This window comes from Martes martes (assembly GCF_963455335.1).
Source record: "Martes martes genome assembly, chromosome: 6".
Lineage (NCBI taxonomy): Eukaryota > Metazoa > Chordata > Mammalia > Carnivora > Mustelidae > Martes > Martes martes.
The window spans coordinates 116,055,517-116,079,343 of NC_137893.1; the positions used below are offsets into that span (position 1 = coordinate 116,055,517).

The window sequence follows — 23,827 nt, forward strand, 5'->3', positions numbered from 1 at the left end:
GGGGGAGGGTTCCATTCCCAGGTGGCAGGAAGGGACTGGGCACATCCATCACCTTGGAGACAGGAAAAGAGGCTCCTCCAGTCCCTGCAATGCTCCCATGCCAGAGGAGGCAAACCCAAAGAGTTCTTCCCATCATGTCCCCTCCCCAACAACCCTCCCTTCCCACCAGGGCTGTTCAGCCCTCCCACACTTTTCACTAAGGGCCAGTGGTAGCTTTGGGATTCCACAGCATGGTCCCAGTGGGCATCCCCAGAGCTGGGACTTTAGCACCAGAGCAGCACAGTCACCGGAGACCCTCGCTAACCTTGGCAAAGGCGCCTCCTAACTCCACTCCACGCTGGGGCTTTGCCCACTTGGAGACACTGACTATGCGCAGAGTGGGAGCTGAGCATGGAAGGGCTCGGTATCACACAAGGTAAGCTAGGAAAAAACATAGTTCCTCTGAACCAACCATCCCGATGCCTGAGATCCAACCAGAGCCTGGAAAGGGTGGTCACCCTGGGCCCGTCTGCCACCCTAGAGCCCACTGCTCGGGTACAGGCAGGAAGCCACCTTACACCCGTGCCCCTGGTAGGCCAGTCCCACTAGTCTGGTACTGAGGCCCGGTGGGGTTGGTCTGGGGATACAGGGCTAGGAGCCTAATTCGACCAGCCCTGGTATCAGGGCCCAAAGTCGAAAGGAGGGAGGCAGGGGCCCAGGTGGAAACTTGGAACTTTTATTAAATACTCATTCACCCATCTGCCACCACCAACCAGAGCAGGAAAAAAAAATTATCAAAATGGAATTTAAAAAAAACAAACCAAAACAAATTCAACCCAATCCCCAGTATGTACAAGGCCACTCCCTACCTCTCTGCCTGAGAGGAGAGGGGCGGCTGGGGGTGGGTGGGGCTGGGCACCTTTTCTCCAGCCACAGGCCCCTGAGCAGTTCTGTGGTGGCAGGAAACCCTGCTGCCAAGTGGCCAGGCACCTTGGCAGGCTTCCAGGGAGGTGGTTATTGCTGGGAGGAGCAGGGCTGGGCCAGGTCTGCTCCTGCTGGGCTGAGAGCTGGTGGCCCCTTCCCCTGGTGGGCGGTGACCAGTCAGAACAGAGGACCAGTCCCCACAGCAGTCCCAGTCGCCATCTGAGAAGCGGAGTGGACCGAGGTCGGAAGGGTATTCTCTGGAGGAAGGAGAGTGGGCACCCAGCTGATTCTGAGGAGGGGATGCCCCAGTGCAGCCTGGTGATCAGCTTGTCCTCTTTAGCTCCTGACACCCTCCTCTGATTCCAGTTGTGCAGCCCTCCCCTGGGGCAGGGCCGCCGGCGTCCCCTTCATTTAGGCTGTTTTCCTGCCGCCGTCTCTCCCCGGAGACCTCTGTGGCCACCTTCCAAGTGTCGGCCACAGCCCGGGCCCTTGGAGAAGAGATGCCTGTGCAGCATGGGGCCTCCTCCAACTCGCTGTGGAATCCAGCCCCCTGGGACTCAGCAGTCATTCTCTGACTCTGTGGCCTCCAGGGTCACGGCCCCTTGCTGCATGGCAGCGGTGGCCACGCTGATGGCCTCTTCTAAGGTCTGCTGCTCCTCCAGCTGCGGAGAAGGGGGTAGAGAAGCAAGGAGAGAGTCAGCCACTCCCCACCAGACTCTAGTGCTAGTGAGTATGTGGCCTGCTTTGCTGAATCCCCTCCATCCACCCAGTGCCACATACTGAACACTCAGTGGGGCCCCTGTGAATGGCAAGTTCGCTGATAGAGTCCCAATGGTCCAGGGTCAGAGAGAGGGGCCTGTTCACCAAAGGGGATGACTGGCTGGAGGGGACCTCAGTAATCATCTACTTGAGCCCACTTATTTTCCTGATGAAGAAACGGAGGCACAAAGAAACAAAGGGTTTAGACCACCTGGCATTCTTTTTTGGGCCGAATGCCCTTCTCGTCAAGATCTCTGTCTCCTTCCTCTCTCCTCCTTATTCCCTCCTTTCTCAAGGACCTCAACCCACCTGCACTGCAATGTGCGTTCCATTGGCTGTGGCCAACAGTGCCACCTGTTGGTGATGGAGGGATCCTACACTTGAGTCGTCGGCCACCACAGCCCCAGAGGTAATGATTGTAACCTGAAATATAAAAGAATGAGATTTTTCCAAGCCACCTATGTTACTCTCCCTTCCCCCAAGCCAAATAAAAATCCTTTCAAGCAGGGTGGGGGGAACAAGTCAGAAGGGGATGGATAAAACCATTACGGGTCAGATTAATTAGCATGGGGCTCAGAGCTGAGTGAGGTGGCATTTTTTCTCTGACTGAATTTAGGGATTTGGATTCATAGACCCAGTGGTAATTTAATCTCATTTGAAAATGGACTGAAGCCCGTGGAAAAGTGACCTGCCTGTGGTGGCAAAGCGAGTTAGAGGTAGATCAAGATTTAGACACTGTCTTTTGACCCCCCAGTGAAATGCTTTTCCAGAGAACTGATGACGCAGAGGAGCCATGGGGGGGAATCTTGGTCCCCATAAGAAGGCTGGATGAGGTTGGCCGGCACGTTAATGCCCACCCCACAAAAAAGAAGGACAAGAGAACAAGAAACCCCAAGCAAACCGCCTGGTCATACGGGCTGCGTCTGCGTGCCATCAGCGCTGACCATGGTGACCGTATGTGTGCCAGCTGTGGCAAGGTCATCGTCCTCACTGGGTATGGTGAGGGTGGTGCTGCTGTGCTGGGTCACCATGCTGATAGCACTCCCCAGGGCCTGAAGGTCTTCCGGGGACAGGCTGACCTGGCGACAGGAAGGAAGATGAGCTGGGAGTGCAGTGGCGGGCTGTCTGAGAGCCCCTGGGTATGGGACCTGCGCTCGCAGACAAGGTTAGCTTCTTGAGAAGCTGGAAGACTCGCTTCATGTCACAGAGGGGGATGGGGACAGGGACAAGCAAGGAAAATGGGTCTTCATTTGCCAAAAGGAGACACTAGAAGAATTCTGTTGACCACTCCTATTTACCATCACTTTGCCTCGGGGCTTGATTCTATTCAGTCTGGGGTCTCCACCCCAATTTCATCTTCATGTCAACTCCAAAAGACAGAGGTGTGCTTGTCAGCGAGGGTGCTGACAAGGGCCTTATCATACCGCTGGCTAGAAAGCCCCAGCCTCCAGACCCCACACCATGCTCTGGTCCCCACATCAACACGCCTCTCTTGAGAAATGTCTCAGTCAGAGGACCTGTCGGCCTCCACATAAACAGGGAAGCTACTAATTGCTCTCGAAGTTCTAGAGGCTGAGGTGGAAGCTCGAGGAGAAGGGGCTGGCTGACAAGACTTGGGTCCCTGAGCCTCAGCTCTCTGAGATTCACAAGGCGAAAAAGAGAACCTGGGCAGGGGTGGGGCTGTCAGAACTTCGGGAGTCCCTGGAGTGAGAAAGGGGACCAGCCAGAGTGGCTCACCCTTCCCCTCCCCTCCCCTCCCCGCCCCCCACTCCCAGGGGCCTGTACCTGCTGGGCACCATCCTGAGTGATCAGAGCCACCTGGGGGGCCCCGTCCTCCTCAGTCACCATGGCTACCTGGGCTGGCAGGTCATCGCCCTCTTCCTTCACCTCTGAGAGGAAGGCAACTCGGGAGCGTTTGGGTGGCGGACTCTCCTCGGCGGCGCAGGCGGCTGCGAGAGGAGAGCCCGAGCTGACACCTGCCACCGGCGGGCCCCAGGGAGGCCTGGCCCGTCCCCGCTCTCACCTCCTGCCCGGAGCCCTCACCGTCGAGCTGCTGCTGCTCGTACAGGGCCTGCTCACTCTCCTCTGTGGCCTCGAGCTCGCCATGGGCGCTGCGTTTGTGCATGGCCAGTGTGGAGGTCTGCCGGTAGGTCTTGCCGCACGCGCTGCATGTGTACGGCTTGCAGTGCGTGTGTACCACGTGGTGCTTGTACAGGCTCGAGTACTCGGTGAAGCGCTTCCCGCAGCCTGGCACCGTGCACACGTATGGCTTCTCCCCTGGGGACACTGGGCTGTGAGGGGGCGGGAACTGGGGCTGGCAAGGGGAAAGCTAAGGGGCCAGGGCGGGGGCGGGCAGGGCAGGGGAGGAGAGGGATTGAGACCTGGGACTCTCAACAGACACGGCTGGGGGTGACAGCCAGCAGAACGGAGGAGACAGGAGTGTGGGCCCACTGAGCCCAGAGCAAAGGCCGGGGCTCGTGAAGGGACTGGTGGGGGGACGAAGCGGGGCTCGTGAAGGTGGAGGTTGTGAATAGGAGAGGCAAGAGATAGGAAGGACTGACATAGCAGGGGTGACAGGGGAGGGAGGGGACATGTATGCCAAGAGATAACACAGAAGCCTGGATGAGCGATGTGACATTGGGGAGGGCAAGCATATGCAGGAGTCATATGGACAGTGGAGGAGGAGAGGAGCTAAGGGTGACATTTCAGTTTGCTTTTCCCCCATCACGCCTGACCCTGGCCTTTTCCTGGAAGCTCAGTCAGAAGGGGAGAGCTCAGGGTGGGTGCAGGGAGGTGGCAGGGAGCTGGAGAGGGCCAATGGGACCTGTTGGACAGGACCGGACTGGAAAGGGAGGAACCCACTGAGCCCCCTCTCCCCGCCCACAGGCCAGCCTGCAGCGGCCAGCAGGAGGGCTTGGGGCTCGGAGTCGAGAACATGTCTCAGGCCAGAAGCCCAGAAGCGAGAGGGCCGGGGCCTCAGAAGGGTCGCTTCTCGCATGCCGGCTGGCCCACCTGTGTGGATGCGCACGTGGTTCTTGTAGTTGGTGGCGCTGGTGAAGCCGCGGCCACAGTGCGGCTCGGGGCAGGTGTAGGGCCGCTCGCCTGTGTGGGTGCGCACGTGTACCTTGCGGATGTTCGATGTGGTGAAGGAGCGGCCGCAGCCCTCGAAGGGGCACCGGAATGGGCGTTCACCTGAGAACATGGGGTGCGTGGGGTGGGCTGGCTCAGGGAGGGGGGTTGCGCCGGAGTCAGGAGCTCCAGGTCCCAGTGTGAACAGGGCAAGGCCCGGCCTACCGGTGTGGGTCCGGACGTGCTTCTGCAGGTCTCCTGAGGTCTTGAAGGCCTTGTTGCACAGCTCCTCTGGGCACTTATATGGCTTTTCACCAGTGTGGGTGCGCACATGGCTCTTCAGCCCATATCCTGTCCATGGGTGGGAGGGAGGGATGAGAAGAACGCTCCAGAGAGCCTCAGCCCCCACGGCCTCGTTATCCTAACTCAGAGGCTCTCCATCTTCAGGTGGACTCTGTGTGGCTCCACGGCTCCTCAAGCATAAGAAGCCTGTGTCGGCCTCTATCTCTACCCAATCCCGGGCAGATCAGAGGGGCTAGAAAAGCCCACGCTGCTCTCCTCCCCTCTTCCGGGCAGCCGGTGCCATTCTGGAATGTGCATCTGAGAGCCACGGCTAGAGGTTTCCAAGGGGAAATGAAGTCCAGAGAGACGCATGGCCCAAATACTCCACAGCCAATGGAGGAGGCGGGGTCTCTCTACCAAGCCCCGCTGATCCCTTTGCCAGCCTGGATTATGTTGCCCCCAATAACAGGGTTTCTACCAGATGGGCCCTGCAAGTCAGAGCGCTTGGGCAGCAGTTTCTCCAGGAAGGCAGGAAATTCCCAAAGTGAATCTAGAACTTTCCACCCTCAGGTGGAAGCAGTCCACCTTTAGTCTTCTTCCAGGTAGGTTACCTGTGGCAAAGGCCTTTCCACAGCTGGGGAAATCACACCTGTACGGACGGTCACCTGTATGAGCTCTTTCGTGCACCTGTGAGGAAAAGCAACCACGGGATCAGGGGGACTGGGGTATGCAGGGGCTCTTCAGTTGTCTTTAGGGCTCAGATTATCGATAATGGCCACCTCCTTTATTCTCTTTAGCTGAGAGGCCACCTCCCCCAGGGGGCCCTCCCCGATTCTCTTCCTTCCTGCACTCTTCATGCCTGTCACCGGCCCCTGGGCTGACATTTCGGTACACTCATCTCTTCCTTTCAATAGGGCAGGGACTGGTTCTAGTCAAAGTGGGAAGGTATAATTACAGCCTGGTGGGGAAAACAGTAAAGCTGAAAGGTGTGCGTGACAGCCTTACCTTTAAGTGATGAGCAGTGGTGTAGAGACGCCCACAGCCTTTGTAGCCACAGCGGAATGCTCTGTCCCCGACCTGCTGTCCTTTGCCGTTATGGGGAACCTGGCTGTCATGGAGGACCTGAGAAAAAAAAATCTTGAGGTTCCTATCTGTATCCTCCTCAATGACAAGAGAGAAGAGGTGAGATATAGGCCCTAGCTGGCAGCTTATGACCCAACATGCGGGGCTAAGCCTGCTGGGAGAAGGGCAATGGGGGGAGACGGACCGAGACAGACAGGAAACAGGCACCAAAGCACTCTGCAGAGGAAACAGGGCTGACATGTGGAGTCCCCACCCACCTGTCAAGGATAGAGGGAGGACTCAATGTCACAGGGGCTATGACAGCTATGGAAGACAGGCCACCTCCCAGACAGCTAGGTAAGGTGGCCATTCAGGCCACCCCCAAGCTAGGCTTTAAAAATATTTTTTAAAAAACATTTGTTTATTTATGAGCGGGGTGGAGCATGCAAGGAGCATGGCGGGGGAGGGGCAGAGGGAAAGAGAATCTCAAGCAGACTCCGTGCTGGGCGTGGAGCCGGACACAGGGCTCAATCTCAGGACACTGAGATCATGACCTGAGCTGAAACCAAGAGTCAGGCACTCAACCAACTGTGCCACCCAGGTACTCCTTAAGATTTTATTTTTCAAAAAGATTTTATTTATTTATTCATGAGAGACACAGAGAGGCACAGGGAGAAGCAGGCTCCCCAAGAAGCATGGAGCCTGATGTGGGACTCAATCCCAGGACCCCGGAATCATGACCTGAGCCGAAGGTAGATGCTTAACCATCTGAGCCACCCAGGTGCCCCTTAAGATTATATTTTTAAGTAATCTCTACACCCAGCATGGGACTTGAACCCACAACCCCAAGATCAGAAGTCCCACACTCCACTGACTAAGCCAGCCAAGTGCCCCAGCAACCCCCACTCTTGACCACATGCACCTAGGAGGCTGCAGCTCCAGGCACTGTTATTCTCTGATGTGAGGAGACCCCTCCCTCCCTGTGGGAAGCCCGTGCTCAGCAGGGGAATCAACAAGGGGGCCTGCTGTGGGGATACGCTCACCTGGGTTCACCAGGGTGAGGTACAAGCAGCAAACTGCAGAAACACCTGGGACAGGGGCCTGCAGGTCCTCACCAGGAATTTCAGCTCTAACCACAGCACCCAGCTGACTGACTGGGAGCACCAAGTCCTCCCTTGTCATCTCTCTCAGGGACACTGCTGGAGCCACCCACTTCACACCTGCCCCGGGGCTTCAGGGAGCCTTTACTGCTCTTCCACTTTCCTGAGCAGCATCCTGTTGGGATTGTCCCTTAGTTTTCATTTCCAGGACACTTTGGCCTGCCCAGGAGCTCCTGAAATGGAACTCTGGAAGGGATGGGAAGTAGGAAACGAATTGGTGAGGCCAAATTCATGGCAAGGTCTGTCAGCTCCAGGTCAGGGGGTCAAGTAGCTGACAAAATTTCACAGACACTTAAATAGCTGGGGAATTGGAGGGGGACAGTGTCACAGGTGGCCAGGCCTGCTTGGCAGACAAACCCACTCAGGTGTTCAGATTTCATTCCCATGCCTCACTGGTTCTCAGGGAATCAAGGAACTTCAGGGTTGGATGTGACCTCTGAGGTCATCTAGTCCTGTCTCATCCTCTCAGAGGTGTGAGCTAAGGCCTGGGAGCAGAATGACTTGCTCAAGGTCAGACTAGATAGTAGCAGCTCTCAGGGCTTGTGATTCAAAGCCCAGTTGTCTTTCTAAAAGCAGCAAGTCTCAAAGAGCCCAAAGAAGTCTGCTATCGAGTTTTGTGCTTCATGTTGGAAAGACACGAGAGTTTCCTCTTCTCCTCTGATACTGCGGCATAGTCTTATTATAAAAACAATTGCCCCCCCCCCAATCTTCGGGTAACATTTGTGGCCCGGGGAGCCCTGCCGTTTTCACCCCAGGGAGGGTGCCCCCCAGTCTGGCATGCTCACAGATCTCATTGCCCCCATTCCCCGTGGGCAGGACCACCACTCCGGCAGAGACAGCGCTGATTGACCCCGGGAGAGCCCAGCTCTTCCTCCCTCGCAGCTGAGCTATGGTACAGGACCCATGGTCCAAGAATCCCAGCTGCTCTGCCGCATCTGCCCCCGCCACTGCCTACTGAGGTTATGTCCCCAAATGACTACGTGAGTTGCCGAGAACAAATAAATCCGAGACCAGCTGACCTTGGTGGCCCAGAAAACTAATAAAAGTCGCTGGCTCTAAGTCGCCACTGTACAGCTATCACGGTCCCTTGCAGCCACCTTCCCTCGGCAGAGATGGCATACACTAGAGGGAGCGTCAACAGTAGTCGGTGGCCCCAGTCATGCTGTCATGTGCTCTCCGGACGGTGATGTGAGAGACACGTCGGGGGAGCCGGTGTGAAGGGGCAAGAAGGGGAGTCATAGGAGAGCTCTTGTCCCCTACGGTGGTGGTGGTCAGGTGGCCAAGGGAGTGGACGGGCCACGTCAGGGTTGGCGAGCTCACCTTGCTGGCATACTGCTCCAGGGCCACCACCGTGTCTGCAGTGAAGCCCTCGTCATCTTCCGTGGCCAGGTCCTCCAAGCCCACCTCCGTCTGCACGGCCAGGATGGCGCTGTCTGCTGGCACAGCCACGGGGTGGTGAATGTAGGCAGTGGAGCCGTCTTCCAGCTGGACGGCTTCCAGGGCGCTGGGGTCATAGCCCTCTGCAGGGAACATGCGGTTAGTCCCGAGGCCGCACAAGGGCAAGGCATACAGCAGGCACCCTGGCTTTAAGGTAACAAAAGGCACATATGCCAAGGAAGCCTTCAGCATCTCCTGGTCACCCCCTTGGTGAGTCACTCTGGCTGGCCCTTCTTCGGGGGCTGACTCTCCCAAGAAAAAGGTCTCCTTTGCAGCTCTGGGAACTCACAAGGTCCCCGAGGACCTGAGGGGACCATCATCATCTTCACCTTCATGACCACAAGAACCTCCTAACTGATGGCCCTCCAATTATCTCCAGGCCACACAGCATCCAGAGAGATCTTTGCAGGACACAGAGGAGATCATGTTACCCGATGGTTCTACCACTTCCCACCAGTCTCAGGATAAAGACCAATAACCAAACCCTTACCTTGACATCCTGGGCCCTGCCTCTCTCATCTTACCTACCTCACTCCCCCGCCGCCCTGGCTCCTAGCATGGAATGAAACATGCCATTCTTCCTCTTCCCATCTCTGAGCCTCACATGCTGTTCCTTCTGTTCCCTGCTGTCCCTCTTCCTCCAGCTAAGTCTACCCTTTAGCTCTCAGCCTGAGAGTCACGTTCGCAGAGAAGCCCTCCTTGCGCTGATCTCTGCTTATGATGATCAGTTCTTCGGTGACCGTTCGTCTCACTTCTGCTTCCCCCACTAGCCTCTAGGAGAGCAGGGACAGTGCCCGCCTTTGTCCTCACTTGTACACACCACACCTAGAGCAAGGCCTGGCATGCAGTCGTTGCTCAAGAAACTACTAGTAGAAGGAATAAACCATTATTCCTCAGTACTTAGAGACTTCAGTCTTAAATGTTACTAAGTTTTTACTGCTGGCCTTGGATGACATCCTTGGGTCCTGTTTAAAGCCCCAAGACTTTGCAGCTGTGTTAGAGACAAAGCCACCATCGAGGCCCATGCTAGTGAGCCCAGGGGTTCAGTTTCCCGGAGGTGGAAATTGCCGCTCCAAGGGTGGGTACCAGGGAATGTTAGTGAGCCTGCTAATCCCATCGAGCTTGGGCACTACAGCTCCCACGGCCATGCCCCAACCTCAGCCAATTCTGCCTCCATTCCGTCCTACCAGTCGTGATGACTGTGACCCCACCTTTGGGTGTGCGGTGTATGTAGGCCATGCTGCCATCTTCCAGTTGCACAGGCTGTCCATCCTCGAAGGAGAGAGCTTCTGTAAGGAGAGCAATCCTTGCCTTTCTCTGGAGCTCGATGCCAACCCAGCCCTCCCTCGGTGGGCGCTGGCTAGCCTCCAGGAGGCTGGGGTATCTTGGGGTGCCCTCACCTTTCTGCACCGTCACTTGGTGAATGTATGCGGTGGTCCCGTCCTCGAGCTGGATCACTTGCCCTTCCAGCAGCTTCTCTCCTGTGAAAGTGGAAACGTAGAGAAGCAGTTCACGCCCTGAAGAGGGTCAAGGGACACCTGCCTGCTTTTCGAAGAGGTCTGTTTGAGGCACAGTTTGCATGTCTAAGCATGGGTGACATGTCCTATGTCCCCTGCTCCTTGCCTTCCTAGGCCTGGGCCTCAGATGTAGCGGGGGTAAAGACATCCCACCATGAGGAACCCTAGAGCCCCCAACAGAGTCCCTTCCTCTACTCAAGGAGGAGCACCTTCACTTATTATTCCATCCATGCCTGGTGAAGTGGGGACTTCCAGCCTAACGGTGAGCTGCCAAGAATGATAAAAGGCCCTGAAACCTGGAAAGACCTCAGTGGGTCAAAATTCGGCACTCTAACTGAACTAACAAAATGAAATACATTCCTTGTCTCCTACTGTGCAGTATGCTAGGAACTAGACTGTCTAATAAGGCAGTATAGCTTGTGGTTAAGAGCAAGTAGTTCTGGAACTGTCCAAGGGTCCTGGGTTTAAGTTTCTGCTCTTCCTCTGACTAGCTGTGTTTTCTATGACAGTTTATGTAATTTTTCTGTGCCTCATTTTCCCCCTCTTGAAAAGAGGATTAAAAACTGTGTTTCTGTCACTGGGTTGCTTTGAGGGTTAAATGGATTAAGGAATGTAAAACAATGAGGGTGGTCAGTCCTCAGTAAGCCTTTTTTTTTTTTTTTAAGATTTATTTATTTGATAGAGGGCGAGTGGCAGGGGAGGGGCAGAAAGAGGAGAGAGAGAACTTTAGCAGACTTCCATGCTGAGCATGGAGCCCATCGTGGGGCTCCATCCCGCGACCCTGAGATCACGACCTGAGCGGAAACCAAAAGTTGGATGCCCAACCGACTGCGACCCCCAGGAGCCCCAAGCCTTAGCTTTTATCATCAGAAACCCGATCTCCATTTTAGAAGAAACAGAAAATAAAGCAACAGGGAGCTAATGTGGACGCAACTGCTGTGCTATGGCTTGTTCTCTAGGCCTGTTCCACTGCCACCGTGGGGAACATCTCCTTCACTCATCTCTGACGTTTTCATTTCATTTTTCTAATTAAAAGATGACTCACCTAAGACAACAAGCAAGCAATATAAAACGTAACAAGACTCCAGAGTTCCTGAGATATTACTCTTCCTTTACCTCAGATCTTTACTGGGAAGCACTTTTTTTTTCTTTTTAAAGATTTCATTTATTTATTTTTAGAGAAAGTAGGGGGTTGAGGGGGAAGCTTACTGGGAAGCACTTACAAGAGCAACAGGCTCTTTGGTTTAGAATTAGGATTAAACAGGGACACCTGGGTGGCTGAGTCAGTTAATTGTCTGCCTTCCGCTCAGGTTATGATCCCAGGGTCCTGGGATCGAGTCCCACATCGGCCTCCTTGTTCAGCAGGGACCCTGCTTCTCCCTCGGCCTGCTGTTCCCCCTGCTTGTGCACGCTCTCTCTCTGACAAATAATATAGGATTAGACAGGCCTCTCCTGACATCCAATGAGATTCCCAGGGGATGAGGGGGAAAGAAGCAAGAAAGGTAAGAAGGGAGAGAGAAGAGTTTGTGACAAGTGCTTTGCTTACTCCATTCTTCCCAAGTTTCAGGTTTAGCAATCTGAGCTCTGATGATGTGGGAAAAAGACCAGGCAGCTGCTTCTGGCCTAACTCTGCTATCTCTCCCTCAGAAAAATCCCCAAACTTGCCTCCACGCCGTCTTCTTGGGTCAGTAACGCACAGTTTACAACTTAGCCAAAGACCAGTGAGGCAGAGAAAAAGGTAAGGAGAAGAAAGGCAGTTAGCAGAGGGAGTGGGACCCCCTCACCTCCGCCCATCAGCGAGCCATGGGCTTCCCTGCATTTGACGCCTTCTCTGTCACGGCCAGGGCACTGCACTTGGGGTTCTGAGAGCAGGACCAGAGTTTCTGCTGGCACAGCCACTGCTGCTTCAGGGCACGAGACCAAAGGTTGAGAAGGGTTACTTGAGATAAGATTTCAACCTAGAATCCCCTCTCACAGCAGAGACGACAATGTGAAGGGCCAGGTGGGTAGGATGGCTGGCTGACACAGCCTTCATGGCCCGCGATGGAGAGGCGGCCGTATGTTCCCGTTGGCCCCAGTGCATTTTGGTTCGCAGGACACTCTCCCACTCTCAAAAATGTTGGGCTTGAATAACACATTTTATGCTCACCCTGATGACCGACAAATCTCATAAACTTTTTAGAGCTGCCTAAGCTGGTCCCAAAGAGAGAGGGTTGCTGACGAGGACAGTGCCCTGGTCACGAGCTTCAGAGGAGCTCACTGGGGGGGAGAGATGCTGTCTAGGACAGTATGGTCCTGGTTCCCGAAGGCTGACTCCCCCCTCAGGAGTGTGAAATCGATTGTGAGTCTGTGTGCATACACGCTGTGGTACCACGAAGCAGCCAGAGAACAGAGAGGAGAGAGAGTGGTGGGGTGGGGGTGTGGGGATGCAAGGAGACCCACACATGAAAGGGAAAGACCTAGGAAAACAGGGTGGCTTTCTCAGGCCAAGTGTGGCCACTCGACCATTCATTCACTCGACCATTCATTCACACACGGTCATTTCCATGCTTCCTAAGTTCTTCTGTCTCATCCTGCTGTGCCTGCCACAGAGGGGCAAGACCCGTGATAGGGAGTCTGCAAAGAGTTTCAAGCTTCCAAAGTATTCTAGAGAAGTGCCACTCTCAAGCGGACGGACGAAGCCAACCAGGCCCACACATCATGGACAGCTCTTGACAAAAAACCTTTCCAGAAGGCAACCCTCCCCACCCCAACACTGTCATAGGGAAAGAGCTTACTGATGAGATTAAGGGGCCTCTCCGACGTCATCAGGAAGCAGACAATTTAAAATAAAATCAACAGACAATTTCTCTTGGGAACTGACATACACTTGCACAATGTGTTGAAACGAAGGCGGGCAATGTTGCAATGACAGCGCATTCACGAGGACGGTGGTGCTCAGAGTCCAGAAGAGGCAAAATAAAGCACAGGAGCGAGGTGATGTTGGCCCAGTGCTGTCCGAGGAGGACAGGCAGGCCATCTGGCATGCCTGAGAATGCTGGTGAGAAAGGAGGCTGTCAGAGCAGTGAGCGACCCTGGCCCGAAGGCCCTGTCCTTCAGTGACACTCGGTTCTGACTTTACAACAAACCTTGATTTTAAGTTTCAGAGAGAATGGAATTTCAGGTGATTCCAAATTACAGATAAACAGCCAATTCTTTTTCAGTACTTAGTGTTATTATTTTATTACTTTTTTTTTAAGATTTCATTTATTTATTTGAGAGAGAAAGAGAGAGAGCTCACAAGCAGGGGCAGAGGGAAAGGGAGAAGCAAACTCCTCACTGAGCAGGAAGCCCAACATGGGGCTTGATCCCAGAAACCCTGGATCACAACCTGAGCCTAAGGCAGACACTTAACCAACTGAGTCACCCAGGTGCCCCATTATTTTACTAGTTTTAGTGCTTAATCCCATGTTTATACATATCTATCCCATGCAGTATTTGGGATATACTTATACGACAAAATTATTCATTGTCTATCTGCAATTGTTTTGTGTTTTTTTTCCAGTTCAAATTTAAGTGTATACTCTTGTATTTTTATTCTGAGAACCTTACTAGGACCTAACGCATGAGATCTCTGCTTGGGTGTCCCCCTCTGTACATGGCTTAATTTACTTGAAAGTTTCTAGAGAGCACCCAGAAACTGGACAGGGAATTTATTTGAAAAGCAGGAAGTCATATAACCAGCACGGTGTTCATTCATTTCCAGAAGTATTTATGAACTACTTACCGCACATAAGAAATTCTGCCTTTCAGAGGCCTTGGTTCCTCCAGCTGGGCTAGTCAGATTTTCTAGGCTGGCCTGCCTCAATGGCATTTTCTTTTAAAGAGTTCCCTTTTTGTCAATGACCTAATGAAATTCTCCTGCTGAGTAAGTTGTGGCACGCAAGCAGGAGGGCACAGTGGTGGTGAGATTCTGAGAAGGGGACATTCCTCTCCAGAGGCTGGGGGACAGGATGAGATTCTGGGGTACCTGGAAATACTCACCTTTGACAGCTTGCTGGACATAGGCTGTTGTTCCATCACTGAGGGTCACCGTTTGCAGCCCCAAGCTCTCCATGGCAAACTGCTACTCGTACACTCAGACATGAAGTTGGCTTCTGGCCAGCACCAAGAGCCACAGCTGAGGTCAGAGATTTCCTTCTGGGTCACAAGTCTGAGAAAATGGACAGTGTCACATTAGGAGCTGCACAGCTTCCTCCTGCTACAAGGATACATAAAGAAAGAGCGAATGAGGCCAGCTAAGAAGAAAGGGAGATGAATTCTTCAAAGTGTAAAACTATGTTTGCTTTTGTGAAGAAGGTTCAAGATAGAAATATTAAAGAAGTTCTAAAAGTTAAGCATACAACATAAGCACACCAGTCAAACTGGTTGTAAAGTAAGATTCATTGATCAAAACCCACTTTTAAACTCACTCTTCTGGGGCACCTGGGTGGCTCAGTCCATTAAGCGCCTACCTTCAGCTCAGGTCATGATCTCAAGGTCTTGGGATCAAGCCCCACATCAGGCTCCCTGCTCAGTGGGGAGTCTGCTTCTCACTCTCCCTCTGCCCCTCCCCCTGCTTCTGCTTGCTCTTTCTGTCTCTCTCAAATAAATTAAGTAAAATCTTTAAACTAACTCTCCTTAGGAGGAAGCCCCATTAAAGGCAGGCTGCCAGTCCCAGTGCTGCTGGTTCTGGGGAGCACACATCACATCTCTACACATTCCGACAGCTCTCCTACGCTCAGCTCAATCTAACCACTGGCCTTGTTGACCATCGTCAGTGAACATCCCACAGGCATCACAAACAGAACGAGCCCCAACAGACTCACGATGTGCTCCCTGGAACTGTTCCTCTTCCAGTATCCCCTATCCCTGGGCTGGCATTTCCAGCCACCCAGAATCGGTGGGGTTATCCTTGATTCCTCCTTTTCCCTCAAAAGTCTAGATACACCACTACCTGACACCACACACAAAATTTAACACAAAAGGGATTAAACATTTGAATGTAAGACCTGGAGCTATAGAACTTCTAGAAAAAAACACAGGTGGTAAGCTCCCTGACATGGTCTTGGCCATAATTTTTTGGATTTGACACCGAAAGCAAAGGAAACAAAAATGAAAATAAACAAGTGGGACTACATTAAACTAAAAAAGTTCCTGTACAGCAAAGGAAACCACCAACAAAATGAAAAGGCAACCTACAAAAAGGGAGAAAATCACATATCTGATAAGGGGTTAATATCCAGGAGATATGAATAGCTCATACAACTTAATAGCAAAAACCCCAAACAATTCAATTAAAAACCAGGCAGAGGATCTGAATTGACATTTTCCAAAGAAGACATCCAAATGGCCAACAGGTACATGAAAAGATGCTCGACATTCCTAATCATGAGAGAAATGCAAATCAAAGCACAATGAGATATCACCTGTTAGAATGCCTATTATCAAAAAGACACAAAATAGCAAGTGTTGGGGAGGATGTGGAGAAAAGGGAACCCTTGTGCACTGTTGGCGGGAATGGAAATTGGTGTAAATTGGAAAACGATATGGAGGTTCCTCAAAAACTTAAAAATAAAACTACCATTTGATCCAGCAGTTCTACTTCTGGGTATCTGTCCAAAGAAAATAAAAACACTGACCCAAAAAAACACACACAATCAGCATTATTTACAATAGCCAAGGCCTAGAAACAACTCCAGTCTCCACGGATAGATGAATGGATAAAGAAACTGTAGTGCATATATACAACAGGATACTATTTAGTCACCAAAAAAAGGGGAATCTTGCCATCTGTGACAACATCAATGGACCTAGATGGTATTATGCTAAGTGAAATAAGTCAAAGACAAATACCATGTGATCTCACTCATGGAATATTTTAAAAAAACAAAAAACACCCAAACTCATAGGTACAGAGAACAGACTGGTGGTTGCCAGAGGCAGGGGTTAAGGATAGGCAAAATGGATCAAGAGAGTCAAAAGGTACAAACTTCCAGTTACAAAATATAAGTCGTGGGGATGTAAGGTATAGCATGATAGTATGGGGACCATAGTTAATAATCCTGAATTGCATATCTGACTGTTGCTAGAATAAATCTTAAAAATTCCCAACTAAAGAAAACAATCTGTAATTATGTAGGGCGATGGACATTAACCAAACTAACTGGTGATCATTTCGGAATACATGCAAATATTAAGTCATTATGTTGCATATCTAAAACTTAAATATAATGTTGTACATCAATTATACCTCAATTAAAAACAATTTTAAAAAGCTTAAGAAGTCTATGTACGTACTTCGGATGAGTATCACCTCTCACATCTCAACTACTCTGAGAGCCTCCTAATGTATGTCCTCAAATAAACTCTTGCCTATTTCCTAGGCATTTTGTAATATTGTGTCAGAGTGACTAAAAAAACTAAAAAGCACAGGGGCACCTGAGTGGCTCAGTGAGTTAAGCATCTGCCTTCAGCTCAGGTTGTGATCTCAGGGTCCTGGGATTGAGCCCCATGTCAGGTTCCCTGGTCAGCAGGGAATCTGCTTCTCCCTCTCCCCACCCCCTCCCCCGCTCGTGCTCTGTCTAATAAATACAATCTTTGGGGGGAAAAAAAAGTACAAACCTAAATCCACTACTTCCGTGATCAGAACTCCTCGGCGCTACCTCTTCCTAGCACTCACACTCCTACAGTCATCTCCTCCAGTACTCATCACTGTCCCTTTCACATCTGTTCCCCACACAGGACTTTGGGCTCCAGCCTGGTTTCTGGTTCACTGTGGGCGCTCTGCAAATCCTTGTGCAGTGACTCACTGGGTCCTTGTGTGCAAGGAGGGGGCTGCTGGGGCATCCTCCTGGCAGGACTTCCTTTGCCTTGGCATTCACCCTACTTGACCCAGAGCCCACAGTTGTGAAGCCTTGTTCAAGGTTTAGCAGTTAAGATTCCCATTGCTGCCCAACCACAGAATTCCCCTGGACTTGGGATCTGGACTGCCTACTTAGTACTAACTATCTGCGGACTGATCTTCTCAGTCAGTGCTGTCCAAACTGTTTTCACGTCGGGGCAGCCAGAGAAAAGGATGTTTGTGTGAGGCAGATGCTGCTGCTTGAAGCCAGGAGCAACCAGCTGGAGCTCTGGCAGCCCCAAGGGCTGAGCTGGTCAGTATCTTTACATAACTATAGCCCACTTTTGACACACTGGTTGGGATGTTCTACTTTAGACTTAGCATCCCCGCTAGAATTACTCATTCATTCTGCCCATAAACATTTACTGAATGGCTACGCTACTACGAGCAGTAATAGCACTGTAAAGGAACAGTGTACTGGGTGTTTTATACATAGTAATTCATTTAATCCTCACAACAATCCAGTAATTAAATACTGTGATTATCCTCATTTTATATTTGAGGGAATTGAAGCCCAAGACACTAAGTAACTTGGCTCAAGGTTGCACAGCTAGTAAGTGCAAGAGGAGGATTTTGACTCCAGGCCACCTGGCTCCAGAGTATGTTCTTTAAAGATTTTATTTATTTATTTGACAGACAGATCACAAGTAGGCAGAGAGGCAGGCAGAGAGAGAGAAGGGAGGAAGCAGGCTCTCAGAGAGCCCGATGCGGGGCTCGATCCCAGGACCCTGGGATCATGACCTGAGCCGAAGGCAGAGGCTTTAACCCATTGAGCCACCCAGGCGCCCCCAGAGTATGTTCTTAAATACTTTTTATTATTATTATTATTGTGTGGCCTAGTACATTTTTAGCTAAAGCCACCTGAAAACACTATTTTAGTGTGCAAGCTTATGCATTTTTCTGACAAGAATGGAGTTTAAAGATTGCATGAGCATCTTACAGGGATTAAAGGTAAAGGACCACCGCTCTAGATAGGAATTCTGGCAACTGACCCATCTTATGACCCCAACCTTGCTGAGAGCCCTGATAACCACAAGTTCTGGTCCTGGTCTCTCTTGGTCTGCTCCATGACTCTCAACTTTCAGAGTCTTAAGCAGGGAGAGAAATTCTTTTGGTAACCTGTTTCTGTTAACAGCATTGTCAGAGTAAGGACACACGTGAGACCCAGGTCTGTAAACAGAGCCAATTATAGGTTGAAACGGGATTACAAAATGGCCTCAAATCTTTACAGCTGGCTCCTGTAGCAACGGCTGGTTTAATTGAGCACATCTGTACTCTACTGGGACTTTCTGAGGAAAATCCGTGGCACGCTTACCAACACGGGTCCTGGAGTCAGACAGCCTGGCTCTATCCCAGGCTCTACCTCTCTGAAGCTGTGTACCCTTGGGCAAGTCACTGAACCTCTCTGAGCTTCAGATGCCACTTCAGATGCCACTAAAAAAAATAAATAAATAAATGGGGCTACTAACAGCACCTTCTCCAAAGGTTGCTGTAAGGGTTAAATAAGGTCACATATGTCAGCATTTAGCAGTGCTGGCACATAAGAAGTACCCTACAAAAACTGGCCCTGAGGAGGAGGGATGCGAGAGGAATGGAAAGGGAAGAGCTTTCGAAGTGACATGCATTTCTAAAAAATAGCTAAAGAGTCGCAAGACCGTAGACTAGAAGTCTGCAGAAATGGCTTCTAATCTCAATTCTATCTCCTGCAACCGCCTCCCAAGCCGTAAGGTGAAGTGCTGCCCTGGAAGTCCCTAAAATCCTTCCCACTGCTCGTGCTAATTATATTTACAACACAGACAGCCCTGAAGAGTGCCAGCCACTGTTCAAAGTGCTTTACCTGTATTAACTCTTTTAATCTTAAAAATAACCCTACGAAGAAATTAGATACATTATTCCCACTTTACGGATGAGGTGACTGAAGCTTAGAGGCAGAGTCATTTATTCCAAGGTCCCACAGCCAGGAAAGGGCGGAAGCCAGGATTCTGAGCCAGGCTGGCCGGCCCGGGCCCGTCCCTCTCAATACACAGTGCATTTCTTCCTTCTGCCAATCCAGGCTGACACAAAACACTTGACTACTGATTGTTTATCTTTGCTGTCATCCACCGTAACTGAAACCCAGTCCTCCTGGACCTGACCACAACGGAAAGAGGGAAGAGTTGGAAGCCACATTTCCCAAAATAAGGCTTCTTACACTCGAAAACAAATCTCCACTCCCTTTCATGTCCTCTTGTCCAGGCTAAATGTTCCATTTTCCTCCCTAAGCCCATAATATAAGCCTTTATAAGTGGTCCACTCTGGTTCTCCAGCCCTTCCTGATCTCTGGTGCTGCCTTCCACCAGAGACTGACCACGGGTGGGGAGAAGGTGCTCCGTGGCTGCTAGGCGTGTACGCGTGTCTGATGGCCATGTTTCTCCCTTTCCTTTGTGGAATGATGCTTTCCTCGGAATCCTGTGCTGCTACTAAACTACCAAGAGAGATACTGGCAGAGCCAAAGAGAGGCCTGTCATTGCCTCAGGACAGCTGTGACTGTGCATTTCCTGCCCGCACTTGACATTTCAGATTCATAACTCCGGTGGCCTTCTGAGCAAGGACGGAGAGGGAGCAGGGGCAGCTGCTCTGTTTCTCCTTGTAGGGCAAAAGATTTGTCAGCTCCCCAGTGACCTAAGCTGGGTGTAAGGGAGAGACAGACTGGGGATGGTGGGGGGGATGGGAGGGAAGAGCCATGACAATGGGTAGAGATGAATAGGGAGTACTCCGGACTCTTCCAGAACTTGCAGCCAGCTTCTCTGTTTGTTGCATTTTAAAATGAACTTAACCTATTGTTGGCTCTGATGCAGGGAAGAGCCCTATGGCTTCATAATACATATATGTCTCCTAATGTAAAAACGTAAATTATCATTTATCGGGGAGAGAGAACATTTAGAAAAGCTTTTTGGATACTCTGGATCTTTAGGTCTTTTGTGCTTCAATTGTCTCCTCAAAGCAGAAAGATAAGGGTCACGAAAGACAGAAAAGTAGACGGCAGCCATAAATTTGTGTTTCTTCACTTTGGCACGGTTCAGATCTCATCTGACCCACACCAGAGCTAGGCTGCCTTGACTACAGGCACCTGTTCACTCTTCCATCATTTTCTGCTAGTCCGAACTCCTCAGACATTTGGAATAAGGCTTTCTGTGTCCTGCTTCAGCCAGCCAGGAGGATAATTGTATTTAGAAGTGAAAAGAAAAGAAAAGAGAAAAGAAAAGAAAGGGAGGGAGAGAGAAAGAAAGGAAGGAATAAAAAGAAAAATAAATCAAAACATTTGCTTGGAAAGAGAAGAATGTTCAGCTTTGGTTGGGGGGAGGCACGGAAAACTTAATTTTCACTCAGAAAACTCATCATTTGGAAATAAACAAAACTGCTCAGACAGGACAAAGTGACATTAGGTTGGGAGAGGCAGAGGCTGAGCAAGTCAAGTGGCAAACAAATGAGAGCCAGATTTGGAAGAGCTGTAGTAAAATGATTCAGTATTTGTTATTCTAGAAAAAGACTTCAATGCACACACAAAACCCCTACTGAAACAGGCTTGGTTCTGTGGGTTTCCAAACAGTAAAGAGAAAACAGGAAATTAGTAACAGAAACTTGCATTAACATAAGGCACATTTAAAACATCAGCTAAACATCTCTTTGTAAAAAAGGCACACTGATTTTAAAAGCCCAGATCACTTTTTAGTATGGTTCCTATTTGGCTACTACAATTTTTTAGATTTGAATTAGTCACAGAAAAGAGAGTAATTAGGCAAAGTGGATTATTTTTAGTTCCATAAGGGCAATGAAAATGTAGACCCTTTTACTGAAGAACAGAATTCATTTAAACTAAAATAGGTAACTTAAAAACCTAATTTTTAGTCCTAAGTCTAGGGTGAGTTTTAACACCTTAGTTTATGGGGCACCCGTGTGGCTCAGTGGGTTAAGCCCCTGCCTTCAGCTCAGGTCATGATCTCAGGGTCCTGGGATCAAGCCCCGCATTGGGCTCTCTGCTCAGCAGGGAGCCTGCTTTCCTGCCTCTCTGCCTACTTGTGATCTCTGTCTGTCAAATAAATAAATAAAATCTAACACCTTAGCTTATAAACCACCAAACATAGAATCATGGTTGAGTTTCAAACCCACCTTTACTAGAAAGAAAAATCTAGGATAAAGTCTTTTTGGAAAGGTGAACCTAAGAGTGTGCTCTACTGCAATACACAAATTAATACAGAGATTATCAAGTTACATCTGACTTGTTTCTGGGGTCACTGCTGGCTTGGGAAGGGCTAACTTCTTTTTAAAGACGTTATTATTTTTTTGACAGAGAGAGGGAGAGTACACAAGCAGGCGGAGTGGCAGGCAGAGGGAGAGGGAGAAGCAGGCTCCCTGCTGAGCAGAAACCCCAGGACCCAAGACAGACGCTGAACTGACTGAGCCACCCAGGCACCCATGGAAGGGCTATTTGAAAATGAAACATGCCATCAGCCATCAGGAGGGACTGGATCATCATACTCATTTAGAAGCATCACATTACTTAAAAACATCACCTCGGGACTAAAAGGTTAAATTTATTCCATCAATTCATCAAAATGGAACAATATCCAAATCTCAGCTAGGAAGAAGAAATAGTTTTTGCTTTTGAAGCAAATGAAAATCAAGTCAAAAGAAGAGTTAGGTTTAAAAAAAATCAATATTAAGGGAAAATATTAAAGAAAATATAAGACATGATATTAAAAACACATGCAACTTAAATGTACACTTAAAAATGGTTAAGAGGATCAATTTTATGTTACGTACATTTTGCCACAATAAAACAAATTGGGTGGAAAAAAAACCACACACAGACACATACAAACTTCCAAGAATAGTATCAAATTCCCACTGGAATAAGAAGATTAGAGTATGAAGGGGCACCTGGGTGGCTCAGCGGGTTAAGCCACTGCCTTCGGCTCAGGTCATGATCTCAGGGTCCTGGGATCAAGCCCTGCATTGGGCTCTCTGCTCTGCGGGGAGCCTGCCTCCCCCACTCTCTGCCTGCCTCTCTGGCTACTTGTGATCTCCCTCTCTGTCAAACAAATAAATAAAATCTAAAAAAAGATTAGAGTATGAATTCATGCAGGGAAAAACACTAGTAGTAAATAAATAATACAAAAAAGGTGCACTCTCATTAATAATTAAAGTACAAGAAAGAATAATTATGGTGGTATTATACTTATCCCATTACCATAAATCAAAGGAAAAGTATTAACATCCAACAGACAATGAGATACCACCACACACCTATCATAATTGCCCAAATCCAAAAGAGTGATAACACTAAATGCTGGCAAGGATGTGGAGGAACAGGAACTTTCATTCATTACTGGTGGGGATGCAAAACGGTTCTGCGGAAGGCAGTTTGGCAGGTCCCTACAAAATCAAACAGTCTTACCAAACGATCCAGCATTCCTACTTTTAAATGGGTTGAAAACTTACGCCCACAGAAAACCTGCACATGGATGTCTATAGCAGTTTATTCATCATTGCCAAAAGCTGGATGCAACGGAGATGTCCTTGAATAAACAAACTGGGGTACACCCCGGCAATGGAATATTTTCCGGTGATAAAAAAGAAATGAGCTATTGGGGCGCCTGGGTGGCTCAGTGGGTTAAAGCCTCTGCCTTCAGCTCAGGTCATGATCCCAGGGTCCTGGGATCGAGCCCCGCATCGGGCTCTCTGCTCCGTGGAGAGCCTGCTTTCTCCTCTCTCTCTGCCTGCCTCTCTGCCTACTTGTGATCTCTGTCTGTCAAATAAATAAATAAAATCTTTAAAAAAAAAAAAAAGAAATGAGCTATTAAGTCACGAAAAGACATAGAGGAAACTTACATGCATTTTAGTGGAAGAAGCCCATCTGAGAAAGCTACACACAGTATGGTTCCAACTATATGACTTCGGGAGAAGGCAAAACTAGAGAGGTACGAATAATATCAGTGGTTGCCAGGGGGTGTGGGAGAGGAGGGATGTGCAGATGGAGTGCAAGGCATTTTTAGGTCAGTGGAGCAGTTCTGTAATGGTGGACATACACCTGACATCATGTATTTGTCAAATCCCATAGAATAGACAGCACAAAAAGTGAACCACAATGTAAACTATGAACTTTGGTTACTAATAATGCATCAATATTAGTTCATCAATTGTAGCAAATATACCACACCAATGTGAGATGTTATTGATAGGGAAAACTGGGAACTGGGGCATAAAGGGGGATAAATAAGAACTCTCTGTATATTCTTTTCTTTTAAAAAAGGTTTTATTTATTTATTTATTTATTTATTTATTTATCAGTCAGAGAGAGAAAGAAAGAGGGCACAACAGGGGGAACAGCAGGCAGAGGGAGAAGCAGGGTCTCCACCAAGCAAGGAGCCTGATGTGGGACTTCATCCCAGGACCCTGGGATCATGACCCGAGCTGAAGGCAGATGCCTAACCGACTGAGCAACCCAGGCGCCTCTCTCTCTCTCTCTTTTTTTTTTTTTAAAGATTTTACTTGAGAAAAAATGAGCCAGAGTACGAGCTGGGAGAGGGGCAGAGAGAAAGGAAGAGGGAGAAGCAAACTGTCCACTGAGCAGGGAGCCCAAAGCAGAGTTTGATCCCAGGATCCCCGGTTCATGACCAAAGGCAGACATTTAACCTGAGCCACCCAGGCGCCCCAGGAACTCTCTGCATTTTCTA

At 49.8% G+C, this 23,827-nt stretch overlaps 1 protein-coding gene across 4 annotated transcripts in view; it reads right to left on the reverse strand.

The window, feature by feature from the left end:
- Positions 1-699: 699 nt before the first annotated feature.
- Positions 700-23,827, reverse strand: part of ZNF76 (zinc finger protein 76) — a 32,487-nt gene continuing 9,359 nt past the window's right edge. For 2 of the 4 annotated variants that reach the window (XM_080806850.1, XM_080806851.1), the window contains exons 2-14: positions 14,213-14,381; positions 10,073-10,153; positions 9,884-9,961; positions 8,556-8,755; positions 6,019-6,135; positions 5,625-5,700; positions 4,957-5,082; positions 4,675-4,854; positions 3,706-3,939; positions 3,448-3,611; positions 2,577-2,741; positions 1,972-2,085; positions 700-1,565 (exon numbers count right to left, since the gene is read on the reverse strand). In XM_080806850.1, coding sequence (XP_080662976.1) covers positions 1,461-1,565; positions 1,972-2,085; positions 2,577-2,741; positions 3,448-3,611; positions 3,706-3,939; positions 4,675-4,854; positions 4,957-5,082; positions 5,625-5,700; positions 6,019-6,135; positions 8,556-8,755; positions 9,884-9,961; positions 10,073-10,153; positions 14,213-14,285 — 1,713 coding nt within the window. In that variant the 5' untranslated portion in view covers positions 14,286-14,381 and the 3' untranslated portion in view covers positions 700-1,460. Of the gene's footprint in view, positions 1,566-1,971; positions 2,086-2,490; positions 2,742-3,447; positions 3,612-3,705; positions 3,940-4,674; positions 4,855-4,956; positions 5,083-5,624; positions 5,701-6,018; positions 6,136-8,555; positions 8,756-9,883; positions 9,962-10,072; positions 10,154-14,212; positions 14,382-23,827 lie in introns of those variants that run through there. The other 2 variants (XM_080806852.1, XM_080806853.1) reach the window with 2 other exon arrangements.